This window comes from Phyllobates terribilis, unplaced genomic scaffold (genome assembly GCF_046119375.1).
Source record: "Phyllobates terribilis strain yellow unplaced genomic scaffold, ASM4611937v1 Scaffold_13__5_contigs__length_258822181, whole genome shotgun sequence".
Taxonomy (NCBI): Eukaryota; Metazoa; Chordata; class Amphibia; order Anura; family Dendrobatidae; genus Phyllobates; species Phyllobates terribilis.
Window position 1 is genome coordinate 124,132,239 of NW_027362773.1, and position 21,113 is coordinate 124,153,351.

The following is a 21,113-nucleotide window of genomic DNA, read 5'->3' on the forward strand; positions in this document are numbered from 1 at the left end:
CCAAATGAATGAGTGGAACGATCAGAGGAAAAATATAATAGAAACATGTCACCACTTCTGTATTTATCACCCACTCAAAAACTCACCAAATACTCAACGTGTGAACTTGGCCTTATACTTTAGACATAGACCTTGCACCTAAAACTTGGTGCAAGCCAGAAATAAATCTTGCCAAACTTGAGTCTTCTTTTATAGATACTAACAAGAATGCAAACATCTGTTCTTTTTTTGGCTCAAATTATTAATAAAAATGTCTACATTTATTTTAACCAGAATTTTAGTTCAACAGTAAAAGTAGATTTGAGACACGCTGACAATAGTAAATCTGCTCCAATGAATTCTCAATAAGAGTGAGTTGCAGAATGGGAATCGTATGGACAAGATGGTTGCGTTTTTTTTTTTTAAATTGTTCCCATTGAAGCCAAAATCCATGTGAACCATATGATCATGAGGGCAGTACAGTGCTGAAGAACCTCTCAGCCCAGCTTTTATATAGCACCACATTGTAGACTATATTAGTTCTAAACTTTCAATGATTCTTGGGTAGTAAACCACAGGAGAGCGGTATGGGATATAAATTAACGCCGTGCGGTTTTAATTTCAGTCCTATTGTTAAATGGACGCTGCGGTTTCCAGAGTTGATGCAGCATTATCCACAGCGGTGGCGGCCACAGTGATGTGGTGGTGGACAAGGTCCCAGTCCGTTTTCAGCCCTGTGGAAACTGCATTGGCATAAGCGTCTGCAATGCCGGGGAAGGTGACCACGCTGGAACTCCGGGACGCCCAGATCTCATGACTGCAGGGATGAAGGAGACTGATGTAAGCGAGCGAATTATTACAAACACTCTACAGCAGGAATAAAGCCTATTCTGACCTGGAAGTAGCATCTCAAAGGGAACACATTTCTTAACATATCACAAAATTAGCCCTATTTGCTCCAAAAGCCTTTATTGCACTGCTTCACCTCTTTTGCTGGTCATACAGCCAATGTTAAAGAAGTCTTCCTCCTCCCATCAAAGTTTTTATCCTCTTAATATATTGCAGTCATCATATTATACAGCACTGTGTTCTTACAATTGCTTATTTTGCCTTTCTACCCAGCTAATTCTTCTCTTATCTCTTTGACATCCCGTGGTTAAAAACTGACTAGCTGAATCCTTCTAAGTTCTATGTAGAAACAGGAGGTCAATTATCTCTGCACAGGTCACAAGTTACTGCAAAAGTCCCTGACAGGGGGAGGAGGGAGCAACTGGGTGAGGAGGTGAAAAGGGGGATGATTCATGCAGGGAAAAGAGACTTCCTGTTTCTACATAGAGCAGAGAAAAGAGGAGAATTATCTGGGTAGAAAAGCAAAATGAGCAATTGTAAGTACACAGTGTTATGTAATATGAAGATTGCAATTACTGTTGAGCGATACCTTCCGATATTGGGAAATATCGTATCGGATTGGATCGGACAGATAACCAAAAAATATCGGATATCGCCGATTCCGATACCGGAAACCAATGCAAGTCAATGGGACACAAATATCGGAATGAAAATAAACCCTTTCTTTCCTTGTAGGTTAATTCTACATGAAGGAAAACAAATAAGAATAATGTAGAATGTATTACATGAAAAGCCGGCAATTCAGCAGCGGCATACACCGGTACCGAACAATTTAGAACAGAAAGAATAAAGCATCACACATAGATTAGATAGATAGAAACATGTCAGTCACATATATAAGAAGTACAGTGACAGTGTTGCTTACTGTACTTGTCATTTAGTGTTAAAGGATTTATTAAAAAAAATAATAGTGTTTTCATGCACCGTCTCTTTAAAAAAGCCGGCCGGCAATTCAGCAGCGGTACCCGACAATTTATAACAGAAAGAATAGAGCATCACACATAGATTAGATAGATAGAAACATGTCAGTCACATATATAAGAAGTACAGTGACAGTGTTGCTTACTGTACTTGTCATTTAGTGTTAAAGGATTTATTAAAAAAATAATAGTGTTTTCATGCACCGTCTCTTTAAAAAAGCCGGCCGGCAATTCAGCATCGGTACCCGACAATTTAGAATAGAAAGAATAGAGCATCACACATAGATCAGATAGATAGAAACATGTCAGTCACATATATAATAAGTACAGTGATAGTGTTGATTACTGTACTTGTCATTTAGTGTTAAAATAAAGGATTTATTAAAAAAAAAATTGGAGTGGGGTTCCCCGTAATTTTAGTCTCTAGCGGAGGTTAAGCAGACGGCTGGGGCAGATGTTTGAAGCCTGGGAAGGGGGTAAACCCATGGAGCTTCCCAGGCTACTAATATCAGCCCCCAGCTGAATACCCAGCCTTTACTAGCTATTAAAATGGGGTATCCCAAATAAAATGACGTGGGGTCCCCCCTATTTTAAAAGCTAGCAAAGGCTAGGCAGACAGCTGGGGGCTGATATTAATAGCCCAGGAAGGGTGCCATGAATATTGGCCCCCTCCCAGGCTAGAAACACCAGCCGTCAGCTGCCCCAGAAATGGCGCATCCATAGGATGTGCCAATTCTAGCACTTAGCCTCGCTCTTCCCACTGCCCTGTAGCGGTGGCAGTGGGGTAATAGAGCTGGGGTTGATGTCAGCTTATAATGCCAGCTGACATCAAGCCCAGGTTAGTAATGGAGAGGCGTCTATAAGGCACCCCCATTACTAATCCCATAGTCAAAGTTAAAAAAAAACCAAAAACACCCAGAATAAAGTCCTTTAATTGAAATAAAGACACAATTGTTTATTGTTCTAAATTAAACCATACTTACCATCAACCCCATTCCAGCTGAAGCCAACGATCTCCTGCAATAAAAGTAAAATAATAAAGCAACATCATCCTTACCTTTCCATGTTTCCCACGACAGCTTCAGCTCTGCTACATTCACATGACAGGCTGGACAACAGCCGAAAGCTGCCATCCAGCTTGCCATGCGGCAGACACTGAGAAGCGCAGGTATGCTTGTGCTCCTCAGTGTCTGGCTGTGACGTCATAAAGATGAGCCGAGGTCATGTCCAATGAACTCAGCTCACCTAATGCACGTCACTGACAGCGTGGGAAAATTCTCAGCGCTCAGCGCTTGAGCAGGAGAATTCTCCCACGCTGGGAAGGCATTGAGATGACAGGCTGGATGGCAGAGTTCAGCTGCGATCTAGCCTGTCATCTCAATGCCATCACAGCGTGGGAGAATTCTCCTGCTGAGCACTTAGAATTTTCCCACGCTGTCAGTGACCTGCATGAGGTGAGCTGAGTTCATTGGACATGACCTCGGCTCATCTTTATGCCGTCACAGTGAGACACTGAGGAGCGCAAGCAAGCCTGCGCTTCTCAGTGTCTGCCGCATGGCAAGCTGGATGGCAGCTTTCGGCTGCGGTCCAACCTGTCATGTGAATGTAGCAGAGCTGAAGCTGTCGTGGGAACCATGGAAAGGTAAGGATGATGTTGCTTTATTATTTTACTTTTATTGCAGGAGATCGTTGGCTTCAGCTGGAATGGGCGTGATCGTAAGTATGGTTTAATTTAGAACAATAAAGAATTGTGTCTTTATTTCAATTAAAGGACTTTATTCTGGGTGTTTGTGGTTTTTTTTTAACTTTGACTATGGGGTTAGTAATGGGGGTGTCTTATAGACGCCTCTCCATTACTAACCTGGACTTGATGTCAGCTGGCATTATAAGCTGACATCAACCCCAGCCCTATTACCCCACGGCCACCGCTACAGAGCAGTGGGAAGAGCGAGGCTAAGTGCCAGAATTGGCGCATCCTATGGATGCTCCATTTCTGGGGCAGCTGACGGCTGGTGTTTCTAGCCTGGGAGGGGGCCAATATTCATGGCACCCTTCCTGGGCTATTAATATCAGCCCCCAGCTGTCTGCCTAGCCTTTGCTAGCTATTAAAATAGGGGGAACCCCACGTCATTTTTTTTGTGGTCCCCCATTTTAATAGCTAGTAAAGGCTAGGTATTCAGCTGGAGGCTGATATTAGTAGCCTGGGAAGCTCCATGGGTATTAACCCCTTCCCAGGCTTCAAACATCTGCCACAGCCGTCTGCTTAACCTCCGCTAGAGACTAAAATTACGGGGAACCCCACGTCAATTTTTTTTTTAATAAATCCTTTATTTTAACACTAAATGACAAGTACAGTAATCAACACTATCACTGTACTTATTATATATGTGACTGACATGTTTCTATCTATCTAATCTATGTGTGATGCTCTATTCTTTCTATTCTAAATTGTCGGGTACCGCTGCTGAATTGCCGGCCGGCTTTTTTAAAGAGACGGTGCATGAAAACAGTATTATTTTTTTTAATAAATCCTTTAACACTAAATGACAAGTACAGTAAGCAACACTGTCACTGTACTTCTTATATATGTGAGTGACATGTTTCTATCTATCTAATCTATGTGTGATGCTCTATTCTTTCTGTTGTAAATTGTCGGGTACCGGTGTATGCCCCTGCTGAATTGCCGGCCGGCTTTTTTAAATAGACGGTGCATGAAAACAGTATTATTTTTTTAAATAAATCCTTTAACACTAAATGATAAGTACAGTAAGCAACACTATCACTGTACTTCTTATATATGTGACTGACATGTTTCTATCTATCTAATCTATGTGTGATGCTCTATTCTTTCTGTTGTAAATTGTTGGGTACCGGTGTATGCCGCTGCTGAATTGCCGGCCGGCTTTTTTAAAGAGACGGTGCATTAAAACAGTATTATTTTTTTTAATAAATCCTTTAACACTAAATGACAAGTACAGTGAGCTGAGCACTGCCATCCAGCTTGTCATCTTTCAGAGACACTGCAGAGCGCAGGCATTATGGGAACTTCCGATTCCGGTATTCGATATTCTAAAAGTATCGGAACTCAGTATCGGAATTCCGATACCGCGAATATCGATCAATACCCGATATTTCATTATCGGAATTCTCAACACTAATTGCAATATATTAATAGGATGGGAGTAGTGATGAGCGAGTATGTTTTGTTAACCCTTTCGCCGAGCACCGAGTATTTATAGCGTGCTCGGTGATATGTTGGAATCACTCCCGTGTGCATGATTTGCGACTTTTTGACAGCTTTGATACATGTGAGGAATGTGTAAGAAATAGACATTCCTCACATGTATTAAAGCTGTCAAACAGTCGCAAATCATGTTCAGGGAGCGACAAAAACGTACCCCCCGAGCACGCTGTAAATACTCGGTGCTCGCCCGAGTATACTCGGCGAAAGGGTTAACAGAACATACTCGCTCATCACTAGATGGGAGGAGTGCCTCTTTAAACTTCACCTGCACAACTCAATGTGAGCACTAGAGGGCGTTCCATCAGTGGGTACAGTAAAAAAAAAAATCAATGCAACTTTTTGTGAAAGTGTAAAACTACATAGGTGATTTTATTTAGTAGCTCGATCACCCAGGTAAAATACTGGGTGGAAGACGTACAACTTTGTAGCTTTTTTACTTGTCCCCCCCCCCCCCCTTCATTTGAATGGGTGGAAAAAAACTGAGAAAATTGACATGCTAAACATTTAAAAAAAAAAAGCTTTAATGGGTTAAATCTGCAAGGAAAAAATAAGCAGCATGTACATGACATTTCAGGAATCTCATTCTCATCGCTGGTACTGTAAAACGCTGCATTTTTCCTTGGTAAAAATGCAATGTGTGAACAAGCCCCAACAGTGAGGGCAACTGGATTTCTTGATTAGTTTTCACATTGATTTCTAAGTTTAGTGTTTCTTTAATTTAGCATAGATTAATAAAATATAGTACCTGTAATAAAGTTTATCTGGGAAGGTAAAATGATTGATGAAGGCTCGCTCCAGCAGCATTAGTTGGTCATTGATCATGCGAACTCTTAGTGGCCTAGATGGGAAGAAGGAAACATGGTTAAAGAGGTTGTCCATTACTTTTTGCATTGATGACCTATCCTTAGGATAGGTCATCAATGTCTGATCGGTTGGGGTCCGACACCCGGCATCCCCCCCCCGATCAGCTGTTCTCAGTGGCGGTGGCTCTCGGCCGGAAGTGCTCACTTGCGCAGCTGGCCGTCTTCTGATAGTGGCCGTGGTCGGGTACTGCTCATCCACCTACTATTGATTTGAAATCGGAGGCGGATGTGCAGTACACTGCTGCGGCCACTATCAGAAGATGGAGCAGCTCCGCAATCGAGCACTTGTGGCCGGGAGCCGCCGCCACTGAGAACAGCTGATCAGCGGGGATGCCGTGTGTCGGACCCCGGCCGATCAGACATAGGTCATCAATGAAAAAGTAGTGGATAACCTCTTTTAAAGAGCTGTCATTCCTGACCTTCATGCTGAATGTGAGGATACATTGTACAACTAACTTACGTTTCTTTCGTGTCTTTCAGCTCTGAAATTGTCTTGTTCAGCGCTTCCGAAAATGTCTTGTATCTTGCAACTGCAGTCTTCAACGGTGCTGAAACACAGATGGACTGCGTTATTACTGTCTCCGAATTTGTGTCCCCTTCCTCGCCTGCACGACTGCTCTGCCCATTCCTGCACTCATACGCTGGATTACGAGGCAGAATTACTTTTAGGCCAAGCAAAATAACTGATGAGCCCTGTGGGAGCAGCCGTGGTGGCCACAGAACTTCTTCATGATTATAAAAATCGGTTATATTAACTTTTTCAAAATTGGACAAAAGGGGTTCAAGTCTGCAGCCACTGAATGTAACTGCAGACTTGTGGATCCTCATAGCATACAGTGTGCGCTCTGTCAGGATTTATCGGGAGCTGGCCAGCATGTGACCACAAGTATGCGATTTACATACATGCTGTCACATGCCAACTAGACGTGAGACGTCTAGTCTGAATGCGGCTGAAAGTATTCAAATTGCATCTTTGTGATCACATTACTGCCTGCTCCCGGCATCCGTGAATCCTGACAGTGTGCACTGTACATACTGTGAGGATTCACAAGTCTGCAGTCACCTAGAGCCTGAACAACCCCTTTGAGGCCCTCTACATGGCTGCAGATGTGATGGGGAAAAAAGGATTGGCGAAATCGAATTTAAATTCTTCAGGGAAGAACATTGCCTTCTGTAGCTGTGATATGGCAGCTGCTGTATAGTGGCTTCCAGATGTTTTCCCTGTTGGATTCTGTATGAATCTATAGTGTCTATGGCCTCTGTATGCCCCTGTACAGACATACAGTGTGCATGAGGCCTATATGGGGGCGTTCAATGAATGGCTACAAGAGATGAAGGGCACAGATTAGTGGTTGGCACGTTGTGGGGTTTAGTGGACATAATTGTTCCCTCACCTATTAATGGCACCTAAATAATAAATGGACCGGTTCTTTTATACATGGATATCATTTTTCACCCATTACCTAATTGGATTCCGTTGGCTATAAGCTTGGTGGAAAACTCCGTTTCAGCAGTGCTGTAGTAGTTTTCCAGCAGTTCTGCATAATCCAGTGGTCCGAGTGGAAGGATGAGACTGTCTGCAAGTCGCAGCAGAACATTACCCGCTGTGCGGGCCACGGTCTGATGGCTGGTAAATCCTAAAATCCAATATAGAAGATGTGAGTCTGACTTTAAGCACAAGGACATGGTGGAGATAATGATCTACATAGTGCAGGGAAGGAAAAAAAGAAAGGAAAAAGCATCCCTTCTACCTGATTAGAATTAATCCCAGAAGAGAACACATAGATGAAAAATTTTTGTTTGAATGAATTCCTTTATTCCTCAGTTTTTTGTATCCCTTTGGTTCTAAAACAACTTTATTTACTTTGGAATAATTTAAAAAAATTCTCCTGTGTCTATAGTAGATATGGCTGTTACATACATTATAGCGCCCCCTACTGTTCTTTTGATTATATTTGACAAAGACCATCTTATTTGCCCAGTTTTGTCATTTACACGTGCTCAGCAGACAACTCCTAGATTCTCTTTTACTTGGATGGCGAAGATTTTGTAAGCCAGTTAATAAGAATCTGAAGCCGCTTCTCGCCAACACATTGGGCGGATGTTCTAAAAGGGAATCAAAAGAACAGCAGGTGGCGCCATAAGGCCCAGTTCACACTGCGTTTTGAGTTCCATATCTTTGTTCCGTTCTAGGAACAGAAACATGAGATTAATGTGGCAAACCGATCACAGAAAATTCCTATTAGCTGTAAAACCCAGCACGGTACACTTTTCATTTGGTTTAAGAAACGGACACCAGACTGACTCTATTAGGATAAGTTCACATGATGCATTTTTGAGGCATTTTTTTTTCTGCAGGCCAAAAGAAGCTGGTTAAAAAAAAGCTAATTTTGCTACATTTTTGCTGCTTTTTTCGTGAGTTTTTGCTGCCATTTTTTTGGTCCGGATTATATAGTATGTGTCATTTGTCTGCAGTACATGTTTAATAAAGTTAATTTTATTCACCAAAAACGCAGGGTTGCTTTTTTGTGCAGCACTTTTTCACTTGTTGCTTTCTATGGTGAAAAAAACCTGCAAAAACGCTGAAAGAATTGACATGCTGCAGATTTAAAACATGCTGCAGTTTTCTATTTATGAAATCCCACAGCATTTGCTGGTGCTATAAAAATCAGCTTTTAATTTGCAGGAAAAAAAACACTGCAAAAACGCAACATGTGAACATAGCTTTATTCTGTGCAACAGCAATATATCTACACACAAGCTTTTCCCTTTTAAATACATCAAATTAATAACTTATTACATTTGGCTCTGTCACTAAATTTTACAAGGCTAAATATATATTATTACATAAATCTCTTAAATCTGATCTGACTGGTGTACTTACTTTGAAAATACATGTCAGAATTTCTGTACATGGATCAAAGGACTCATAAAATGCTCATTTTAACCCCAAGTAGTAAAAGAATTTTAAAAAAAGATTATACATGGATCTGACATGGATTTTCAAACCAATTTCACCAGCCCCATCAAGTCGATAAAGATGTAATAATGTATGCAGCTTATGTTCTGAAATCTGGTGAGACACATCTAACAGAATTTATTAATATTTAACTATGGGACTTTTATCCATATAGTATAATTCCAGCATAGGAAAATATGGAGCGTGCTGTGACACAGCAGACACGAGTTATAGTCACATTCACTTGGGACCAATTTATGAGCAACACAAAGTTGAAATGCCCATGTGAACGAGTTCTTATATTATAGCGATCGCTCTGTGCTGTGGCATGGAGACAATGTGATACCTGGATCGATATGTTTATCTGTATAGTCAAACGTGTCAAACGCAGTGTGATACGCAGGGTAGATACGGGCGGAGGACTTGCTCTGTGGAGTGAAGAAAAGAGATATAACTACATCATATAGGAAGAACATAATTACTGGACTGCTAATAAGAATTTTAGCATTGTTATAATTGTATTTAGTACATATATAAAAAAGCAAAGATTGCACCTTAAAGGTGTTTTCTACCCCAGGGCAAATTTTCTGCAAGCACTGCACTTTTTCAGATGTCCATGTTTTTTTGCGCACCATGCGTCTGCAACAAAATCACGTAGACATGTGTTTCTGATTGGAGTCAAACACCAAAATTACCCATCAAGTCGATGGGTGATTGAAAATCGCAGACAGCACGAGTGGCATCAGTCTGCAGTCAGTGTGCTGTCCAAGATTAAAGGGGTTGTTGGTCTTAAGCTACAAGTCTGCAGTCACTCTATATGACTTCAGACTTGTAAATCCTCACATCGCACTGTGAGCTGTGAGGATTTGCCGGTAGCGGCCAAGTATTCAATATGCATACTTCCGGCCACATTCCGACTAGACGAGTTTGGTCGTTCGTGCTCAATACTCTTGCAAGGCCACGCACGTCTAGTTGGCATAGGACCACATGTATACAAATCACAAACTTGCCACTCTCGATACCAGAGAATCCTGAGAGTGCGCAATGTAAGGATTCACAAGCCCGCAGTCGCACAGCGATTGCAGACTTGTAGCTTAAGACCAGATATTCCCTTTCACATTGTAGCGGGTAGGAAAAGAAAATTTGCAATTTTTTTTTTTTTGGCCATAACAGAAGATCACTGATGGTAAAAACTGACACTGACCAAACACTGATGAAAATCAATCCAGTTTTCTTACTTGCAAGAAAAAAAACTGACAATCTGAATAGGGCTAATGCTGACTGTAGATCTGGATGACAGCAAGAAAAGTAATTAAATGTTTTTCACATTCCTTTAAATAGGTTATTTATGCGTTTTTTTAACCTTGTGTTTATTTAACCAGTTTGATAGATCTTTTTCATCCGTTTAGCTCAGTTATGGTTCGCTCACATCTGCGTAGAAATATTGCTCCGATGTTCATCCTGAAAACTTGGCGAGCGTCATGCGTATGTGCGATTTTTTTTCCTCGCTTAGCATCCGTATAACATACATACGTAATCTGTTTTTAACATCATCTTTTACATGCTGTAATACTCTATATAACTTAAAGCTAGTTTCCAAAACTAACAAAGCAATCTTATATAAAGATATAGATAGATGATATAAAGATATTAGATAGATAATAACAAATATATAGCATGGATAGCATAGATAGATGTTCTGTAGATATATAATTTCACAAGCCCACTACATATAATAAACTTGCACCCTTTAGTGACTTTCATGTGAAGTTTATTATCCAGCTTTTTATGTTGGGTTAACTTAATAAATAAATGTAAAAAATAGCGGATTCCCAAGACTACGACGGATCTGCATGACTTTTTTTTAATAAATTGGGGTACCAGGGAAAATATGGGGGAGTCTTTATTCACACAAAGTATTTTTGTGTGTGTGTGTTTTTATTTTTGATTACTGGGTTAGTAAATTTTGACAAATCACAGCTGACATCAACCCCAACTAGCATTATCCAGATTGCCACCGCACCAGGGCAATTGGGAAGAGCCGGGCAAAGCACCAGAATTAGCACATCCAATGTGATTCTCCACTTCTGGGGCGGGTGCAGGTTGGTATTTTTAGGCTGGGAAGGACCAATAACCATGGACCTTCCCAGCCTGATAATATAAGCCCCCAGCTGTCTGCTTTACCTTTGCTGGTTCTCAAAAATAGGGGAACCCAAAGTTGCTTTTTTAATTTATTTATTTATTAGGTTAGATTTTTAATCGGCCTTACCCTGTCATAGGTGTATGCGATGTCCATGCATGAGATGCCCAAATAATGAAGGAATGGAGCATAGTCACTGCCGGCACCTAGTGTGCCCAACCTGTATGGAAAATGGAGATGTTATAAAGAGTATATGAAAAGTGGAAACATAAGGCAGTAGAAATAAAATAAAGATTATGTTCACACCGGTGTTTATAGTGCAGCCATTATAGATATGCCTGATGTAGCCATAAACCTACGTTACGGCCTAGTTACTAATTATTGAGTGTGACTTTCCCAAAATTACTAGCAATTCCTCTACAATGATAGCAACTATTACCCCATATATTATAAAAATAGTTCACTTTATTAATGTAGAAATGCAATGCAGACAATGATAAAATAGACACATAACAGGTAAAAAAAAATGTGTACACATTAATGCTAGAAAGATTCACCAGGGGTGTCACCCCCTGAGGAAGCACTGTTGCTGTGGTCCAGGTAAGATATACTGTAGATACAAGTCAGGCAGTAAGCATGTGTAGGGGTCTGCGTGAATTATCACATGTGCGCCAAAAACTTGCAATAACTCCCAACATGTAAAAAAAAAATTGGTAGTATCAAAATATGGCCACTTTCAGATGAGTGTACTGTATTTCACACTCTGTATACAGAAATGGGTCTCCTGACCCAAACTATCAGCATCATAGGCATATATGTACTGTTAGATTGGGTCAGGAGGTCCGCGGCTGGTCGTGCATTGCGGTATACAGAGCGTGAAATACAGTACACTTGTATGAAAGTGGCAACAAGGATGACCTCACCAGATAAGTAAGCCTAAAAGTAACCCTACAGGAGATAAATCATATAAGAAGACACCTGATTGCAGAATGGTGTTTACCCACCCCAGCATGTGTTTCGCTGCTGCTTCCTCAGTGGTTGTCATCCTTGGTTAAATCTTGCTCATATCAATATGTGTACTTTCAATTTTTTACCTGTTTATCATGTCTATTTTATTATTGTTTGTATTGAATTTATACATTAATTAAGCAAACTGTTTTTTTTTTATATTTTACGGAGTGGGGTATTCTCTTATTGAATAGGAATTGCATCAAATAGCTACGGAAAACCTGATTTTAAAAAAAGCGGAAATGTGACTGAAGCTATAGAAGAGTGACTTACTGAGGTATCAGTTTCCCATGCAGTGAGCTGGTTCGATTAAAGTGACGAATCCAGTTGTCATAGACACTCAGGGAAGCACTGACTGGTGTTGCCACCTAGGGGGATAATAGGAGGGAATGGTTAATGTGCGGTTCTAAAAATGGACCAGTCATGGTTACTATTTCTTCTGGTCAAAAACTTGTATGAGATTTCAGAGAATCCCTATTAGATAAATTCCAGGGAGTAAAGCTTGAAGGTCTATCTTTGGAAGGAGCCCTCAATGTTTAATCATTGGTGTCCGATTCCTAGGTTGATTTGATAATCCGCGGGATGTGGATGCAACACTCCATCTTGAATAGGACTGAGATGCTATATCAGGCACAGCCATTCGTATAAAGAATGATGTATCTGTGCAAACAATGAAGGGTCAGCAGTGCAACCTGACGTGCAGTGAAGCCCCTTTATTTTGTTGATCAGCAAGGGTCTTGAATCGATTCACAGGACCCTAGTAAAAGTGCCCAAGTCAGTATTTTGTGGCTGCTGGATGGGTGTCCTGCGAATTGCCCCCTACCAGACTGCATCCGCAGCTCCTCTTTTGATTAGCTGGCCTGGAGTGACATTATAACGAAGGGATTGCCCACACCTGTCCATGAAATAGCCTTGGAGTCAATTGTTAAATTACTTTTGGTCCCTTCAAAAACAGGGTGGCACATGTTAAGGAGCTGAAACTCCTAAACCCTTCATCCAATTTTAATGTGGATACCCTCAAATGAAAGCTGAAAGTCTGAACTTCAACTGCATCTGAATTATTTTGTTTAAAATTCATTGTGGTAATGTCTAGAACCAAAATTAGAAAAATGTTGTCTCTGTCCAAATATATATGGACCTAACTGTATATATATATATATATATATATATATATATGTATACACAGAAAGAAAAAGAGGGAGAGAGATTGCAGCACTGTGACATCACGATAAATGTTATGTCACAAGTGGTGTGATGACATCATCGCATTCTAGATCCCAGTGTTATGGCCTAAAGGAAATCACTGTCTCACAGACCCCCAAGGGTGAGGGAGTTCTTTTGTTTTTGTGACAAAGCAAAAATTTATTCTACAATGGATAAAGAAAGAAAAAGAACCCAAAGAGATCGGGTTCTAAGAGAGAGGAGAGGATTAAATGAAGAGCAGAAACCGTTGTTCGCTTTAGGGCGAAAAGACATTATATTACCGGACATGGACACTGACGCCTCAGAGATGGCGTCCAAACGACAACATCTGGATAAAATGAGAAAGTCCAAAAGACATGAGATCTTTACAGAGAGAAGGACCATGGAGAACCTCATGGAGTCTCACTCTGCAGCCTCCGCTGAGCTTCAGAGGGCCATCCTTATCTCCTTGAAAAAAATCGGAGATCTGGTCCCTGAAATAAGGAGGATGAACAAAGAAGCCATCCTCAATAAGCGGAGAAACATCAGCGCAGAGATAGAGGTGGAAGAGGTTCTCCAAGAAACATCGAGACAAGTCTCATCTACATCTGAAAGTCTAGAAACACCGAACCTGCAAAGAGCAGCAGCCCAGAAAAGAATTAGGAACAGCAGAGACTGGGTTGTCCAATGCAGGAGACATCTGATCTATGCTAAACCCATTATAAACGGGAATGGTGCACTATGGAGATCCCAGTCATCATCTGAAACCATTTCCATCCCAGAGTTTCTCTTCCAGCTGAGTGATTCTTCATCTGACAGATCAGTGGACAATGATGAACCAGGTAAGATAGAAGCTTACTCAGTATAATACGACTGGGGGTGAGGGGGATTATAGTCCTAATATTATGTACAGGCCTCATTTATTAATGTTGTCTAATTGAAGAACTGTCCTTGTTGCTCGTAGCAACCAGTCACATTTCATTGTTCTATGATGGAATGTTAAGAAATAGAATCTGTGCTGTGAATCGTTGCTACAGGCAACGGGGACATTTTTGCTAATAGACAATTTTGATAAAGGAAAAACTAAATATTAGACATTTTCTGCTGATTTCTATAAATCTGATTAAAATGTAATGTAGGTTCTGGAGATATATTTCTTAATAAATCTTGTATCATCTCAGCAGATGGAAGCAGTGAGACATCCTCTGACTCATCGGACATACCCGTACAAGACCTTGGGGATGCCAATATTCCTATTGACATTTGCAGTCTCGAATTCCAGAAAGATCTTGGAAAGGGAGGCTTTGGAAAAGTAAGTGTGAATCTCTACTCCTCCGTGCTCCCCAATGTATCCTGCCCCAGATACACAGGAGGGAGATACATATTCATTACTGGGTGTTCATATGTAATGGTGACTGGGATAAACCAGTGATCCATTACACATATCCCTATAATAGATGGGAGTCGGGTCTGATCTGTTATGATTTTCCTCCAGGTCATCTTGGCATCACATCCGGTCAGTAAAGAACTGCTGGCCGTGAAAATCATGAACAAGAGTCGTTGTTCAGAGGAGATGATCAGTGCAGAGATGGACGTCCTGCTAATAGCCACCGGGTGCCGCTACCTAATGTCAGCACGAGCAGTCATGGAGACACCTACAGAATATAAAGTAGCCATGGACTTTATGGCCAAAGGAGACCTGAGTGGCCACATGGCACGATTGATGCCTTTTGATGCAGAAACAACAAGGTAAAGTCTTATACTGATCTGCTGCCTATACATTGTAGTCCAAGACCAATAGACAATGACAACAGGAGAAAGTTATGACATAAATAGGACACGTGTGTGATCTCCTGATGTTGTCTTTTTGATTGTGTATCTAACCACTGATCCAACCTGTACTCTCTACTCCACAGACTCTTTGCGGCAGAGATGGTGTGCGGACTCCAATTCCTGCATGAACGTGACATCATACATCGGTAATCAGTTCATCTCTATAAATCTGTCCCCTGTGACTCTCTGTTGTCTCCTTACGTATCTATTATAGAAAGTTCTTTTCATGAATTCTCCTCACAATCATTGTCTTCTCCCTGCAGGGAGGTGAAGCCAGGGAACATCCTCCTCAATGAGACCGGACACATTAAAATCTCTGACTTTGGCTTATCCGCCATAGTCATGTTTGAGGACGACATATTGAACAAATATGTTGGCACGAAAGGTTACATCGCACCCGAGGTAAGTAACATCCCTGTGTGATTAATGGCGATAGTAGGACTGAGGAATAATCTGATCACAAAGTATCCTGCAGATATCTATCCACAGATCGGTCCTTATAGCTTCTGTGTGTAAATCCCCTCCCGGGTATATTCAGATCATCTCCTATCTTATGTTCCCACAGATAATGGACGGTAAGAGCTACAACCATCTGGTGGACTCATTTTCCTTCGGTGTCATCCTATATACGATGATTGTAGGGATAAAGCCATTCTATAGCCGAGGCTCAACGAAGGAGTACCACAAGTCTCTGCAGGAGGACGTCCCATATTTTCCACCCGGGATCAGTATTGATGCCATTGACATCTTAGACGGGGTGAGTAGGGTCAGATAAAGGAGGATAATGGGTGATTATAAGGAGAGGTAGAAGATTAAATGTAGACAGTCGATAGATATTGTGTAATAATGTATCATTAATAATACATAATATAATGACTAATGGTCTTTATCATTTTCCAGCTTCTCTGCAAAACTCCATTTTCCCGATTTGCCATAACATCGACCATCCGAGAGCACCCATTCTTCCAGTTCATAAACTGGAGCGACGTGGAGTCCGGCAGAGCCGACCCACCATTCAAATAAGATTATGTAAGTGTGGCACATAGGGAAAAATAGTGTTATCACTGCCCAGTAACATGCATACCCACTATACGCCTTATTATTATACCCCCCCGTATACAGTATATATGTGAGGAGCCGATTCTCAGACATGTATATTTCTCTTCTTACAGGAGTATTAGGCTGATAATCAGCCCCATTCCAGTAACATCTTGGAATGAAGATTTACATGAATTGGATGAGACAACTACACTGGACTTTCTCATTTACCGGACTGTGACAAATCCTACCGAGCTTCCACCACGTAACAGCCACGTAGATTCGAGCACCAAACATCCAGGGATTTATTCCGATCGCCATATTTGGGGTCAGGAAGGAATTTTTTTTCCCCTGATATGAGCATGATCCAACAACGAGTCCTCGGGGTTATTTTTCGCCTTCCTCTGGATCAACATAGCAAGTAATTAAAGACTGAAATTGAAGGACTTCTTTCAGCCATACTTGCTATGTTACCATCTGGACGACTCATCTACAGTGTGGTGGTAAGAAGACTATGGACATACTGAAGGTAGCGGCTGCTCCTTCTCATACTTGGCCTTGTACAGACAGAAGGTAGCGGCTGCTCCTTCTCATACTTGGCCTTGTACAGACAGAAGGAAGCGGATGCTCCTTCTCCTACTTGGCCTTGTACAGACAGAAGGTAGCGGCTGCTCCTTCTCATACTTGGCCTTGTACAGACAGAAGGTAGCGGCTGCTCCTTCTCATACTTGGCCTTGTACAGACAGAAGGTAGCGGCTGCTCCTTCTCATACTTGGCCTTGTACAGACAGAAGGAAGCAGCTGCTCCTTCTCATACTTGGCCTTGTACAGACAGAAGGTAGCGGCTGCTCCTTCTCATACTTGGCCTTGTACAGACAGAAGGTAGCGGCTGCTCCTTTTCATACTTGGTCATGTACAGACAGAAGGAAGCGGCTGCTCCTTCTCCTTCCTGGCCATGGTCAGACTGAAGGCCAAATGGCTGATCTTTGTGCTTTAGGACTCCAGAAGAGCTCCATCTACACAGATCACACATCACACATTCTTGCTCTTCTCCTCTCCGTCATGTGTGATCCAGAACTGTATGTCCAAAAACAGCACAAGTGCAACCAAAGGCCCGAGGAGCAGAATCATCATCATCTGCTCCTTTCTATAGAAAGTGACTGTATCTACAGACTTTCTTTTTTAATCTTTGCATGTTATTAACAACTTTCATGCACAAATAAATATATTGAACATCTATGCTGCTTCTTTTCAGATTCTTCTCATATATAGAACTGCTTTTTTGGTATTTTATTACCGAATATACTCAAGTATAAGCCGAGTTTTTCAGCACATTTTTTTGTGCTGAAAAAGCGCCCCTCGGCTTACACTCGGGTATATACTCGAGTAAATACATATTCCGTTGGTGGATAGTGGTGGGGCGCTTGCGGCGGCGGAGGAGTGGGACACACGCAGTAGCCGGCGGCTGCAGCTACCACGTGTGCCCGCTGCTAAAGGGAAGTGAATATTCCCTCTTCCACTCCCATGGGCATGGAGAAGAAGGAATATTCATTCTCTTTAGTAGCGGGCACAGAGGATCGCGGAGCCGCAGCTACTGCAGACAGTGCCCGCTACTAAAGAGAATGCATATTCACTCCTCTCCATGCCCATAGTCCCGGCATCGAGAGGAATGAATATGCCGGCAGCTCACATCAGCTTCTGAGAGCATATGGCTGTGACGCCATGCACTACTCAGATGCTGATATGAGCTGCTGGAGCAGAGATGAGTAAGGAAGGTGAGTATAAGTGTTTATTTTTTTATGTGTGCAGTGATGGGGCCATACATACCCCGATTGGGGGATGAGGGGTGCCATACACACCAGGAGTGGGAAATGAGGAGGCCATGCAAACCAGGATTGGGGGATGATGGGGCCATGCATACCAGGATTGGGGGATGAAGGGGCCATGCATTACCAGGATTGGAGATGAGGAGGCCATATGAATCATGTGGCCTTATTCCGAGTGCAGGGTTGGAGGATTGATCTGCACGGCTTAGGGAAATTCTACAGAGATAAAATATAGGTGTCTGGCCTCATTCACAGTTGTGTATTCTCTTCAGTATATTGCATCAGTTAAGCTCTTTTAGGCCTTGTTCACACATTCAGTATCTGATCAGTATTTGTAAGCCAAAACCAGGAGTGGAACAATCAGAGGAAAAGTATAATAGAAACACGTCACCACTTCTGTATTTATCACCCACTCCTGGTCTTGGCTTATAAATACTGAGGTAAAATACTGAACAAATACAGGATGTATGAACATGGCTTTACACTGAAAGAGCGTTCACGATAATCTTTCTTGATAAGGACTCGTACTTCCCCCTTCCTGCTTGATCTAATGGCTTCAAAAACTGCACGTGTGATTCCAACCTATATGTTAGCATGTCCAGTTGAGTAATTGATCATCGTAACAGCTTCCCATTGACTGGACATGATCTTTTTGTCACTTCTCATCAGGCCCCGTTCACATTGCTTTTAAGCTCTGTTTTCGGAGTGTGCAGTAGATTTGCTAGAAAGTTCTTCAGATTTGTGCATCTTATGTGTCCATGGACTGTAAAAGTTTGCCAAAGATAATTTTTTTGACATCCATCAGGTGGGTATACAGTGTGTAATAGTGGGGAAGGGCGTAGCCTTCCCTTGGTACTGAGATAGGTAAAGGAAGTGTTCCTGAAGTCGGGCCTCTCTAACTGTGGTAGACCAAGCTAAGGGGGTTAGCTTTAGTGGTCCAGTTAGTAGAGTAGAGGGGGAACTTAGTGCCTGATCAAGCCTTGAGTAACATAGAGCTTGTTCCTGGCATAATTCCTTGTGGGCTGCAGTACCTGTAAACAGATGCCACTGTTCTGGGTGCAGATGTCAGGTTGAGTCTGCTAGCAGGGTTACAGACAGTGAGGAGTTAATGCTGTGTGATGACAGCTCACCGAGGGTGGGCACTTTAGGAAAATTCCTGCTTAAGTTTCCAGAAAGCAGGAGGAGTCACTCAGTAAAAGATAATACAGTAAATCGTTCGGGCAGCCTGACTATAGTGGCTGCTAGGGTAGACGGGAGCTCCATACCCTCAGACAGTGGGATCCCCAGTGTGCAAGTCTCCCTACACAAGAGCACGAGTCCTGTTAGCCGGCCAGAGAAACTCATCAAAGGTAGCGAGGACCCGGGGCACTTCTAGTCTGCAGGAAGCAGAGGAAGACAAATAGGACTCCAGGCTAAGACGTGGGGGAGAGATCGGATCCAGGTCACTGTCAGTATTACAGAAGAGTCTCTTGGGCTAGAGATAGAGTCACAGAGATGCTTCACTTAAAGAGGGAACCAGGGCTGAACATGTTGTCAGCGCCTGTGAGAGACATGATAGCCTGTCGGGCCTTATCCATTATATCTGCCTGTAAATATTGTATATATTCCTCTTCCCCAAGTAAAGTTCAAGTTCTGGTTAAGAACCTCGTGTCCTCTGAATTTATTGCTGCCCTGGTCCCAGAAGAGAAATGCCTGGAGACGGCCGCGATTGGATGGCTTGAAGTAAGTGAAGAGCACCACATACACAGCCACACTTCAGAGGGAGGACACGTATTGTCTGTAGGGTGCCAGAGCAAGAGGGGGCTACAGCTCGCCCACGACTATCTGGCTGGGGCACCTTACAAGTGCAAAAACGTTTTAGTCAACTGTGCTGTATCTTTTACTGTACAATTATACGCAACACAGACAACTGCGGAGCGGAAATCCTAATCCTGTCCTATATTTAGTCTAAATTTAGACCAGAATGTCTAAAAATGAACCTGCGGTTTTGCTCTTCGCTGCTTGTTTACCGCACTTGCGGGTTTTGCTCTTTTCTGCTCGTCTACCGCACCTGCGAGCTTCGCTCTGCTCTGCTTGTCTTCCGCACCTGCGGGCTTTGCTCTGCTTTGCTCATCTACCGCATCTGTGGGTTTTGCTCTGCTTTGCTCGCCTACCGCATCTGCGGGTTTTGCTCTGCCTGTCTACCGCATCTGCGGGTTTTGATGTGCTCGTCTACCGCATCTGTGGGTTTTGCTCTGCTCTGCTCGTCTACCGCATCTGCAGGTTTTGCTCTGCTCGTCTACCGCATCTGCGGGTTTTGCTCTGCTTTGCTTGTCTACCGCATCTGCGGGTTTTGCTCTGCTCTGCTTGTCTACCGCATCTGCGGGTTTTGCTCTGCTCTGCTCGTCTAACGCATCTGCGGGTTTTGCTCTGCTCTGCTTGTCTACCGCATCTGCGGGTTTTGCTCTGCTCTGCTTGTCTACCGCATCTGCAGGTTTTGCTCTGCTCTGCTTGTCTACCGCACCTGCGGGTTTTGCTCTGCTCTGTTGTCTGCCGCACCTGCGGGTTTTGCTCTGCTCTGTTGTCTGCCGCACCTGCGGGTTTTGCTCTGCTCTGCTTGTCTACCGCACCTGCGGGTTTTGCTCTGCTCTGCTTGTCTACCGCATCTGCGGGTTTTGCTCTGCTTTGCTCGCCTACCGCATCTGCGGGTTTTGCTCTGCTCGTCTACCGCATCTGCGGGTTTTGATGTGCTCGTCTACCGCATCTGTGGGTTTTGCTATGCTCTGCTCGTCTACCGCATATGCAGGTTTTGCTCTGCTCGTCTACCGCTTCTGCGGGTTTTGCTCTGCTTTGTTTGTCTACCGCATCTGCGGGTTTTGCTCTGCTCTGCTTGTCCACCGCATCTGCGGGTTTTGCTCTGCTCCACTCGTCTAACGCATCTGCGGGTTTTGCTCTGCTCTGCTTGTCTTCCGCATCTGCGGGTTTTGCTCTGCTCTGCTTGTCTACCGCATCTGCGGGTTTTGCTCTGCTCTGCTTGTCTACCGCACCTGCGGGTTTTGCTCTGCTCTGTTGTCTGCCGCACCTGCGGGTTTTGCTCTGCTGTGCTTGTCTACCGCACCTGCGGGTTTTGCTCTGCTCTGCTCGTCTACCGCATCTGCGGGTTTTGCTCTGCTTTGCTCGCATACCGCATCTGCGGGTTTTGCTCTGCTCGTCTACCGCATCTGCGGGTTTTGC

General features: G+C 42.9%; 1 protein-coding gene across 1 annotated transcript; it reads right to left on the bottom strand.

The window, feature by feature from the left end:
• Positions 1-220: 220 nt before the first annotated feature.
• On the bottom strand, positions 221-13,904 carry LOC141174475 (aminopeptidase NAALADL1-like). The gene is made up of 8 exons (XM_073659408.1): positions 13,836-13,904; positions 12,296-12,390; positions 11,144-11,234; positions 9,221-9,302; positions 7,379-7,552; positions 6,376-6,463; positions 5,798-5,890; positions 221-796 (listed from the first exon to the last, which is right to left on the bottom strand). The coding sequence occupies exons 1-8, from the start codon at positions 13,902-13,904 to the stop codon at positions 613-615; spliced, it is 876 nt and encodes a 291-aa protein (XP_073515509.1). The 3' UTR covers positions 221-612.
• Between the last annotated feature and the right edge of the window lie 7,209 nt (positions 13,905-21,113).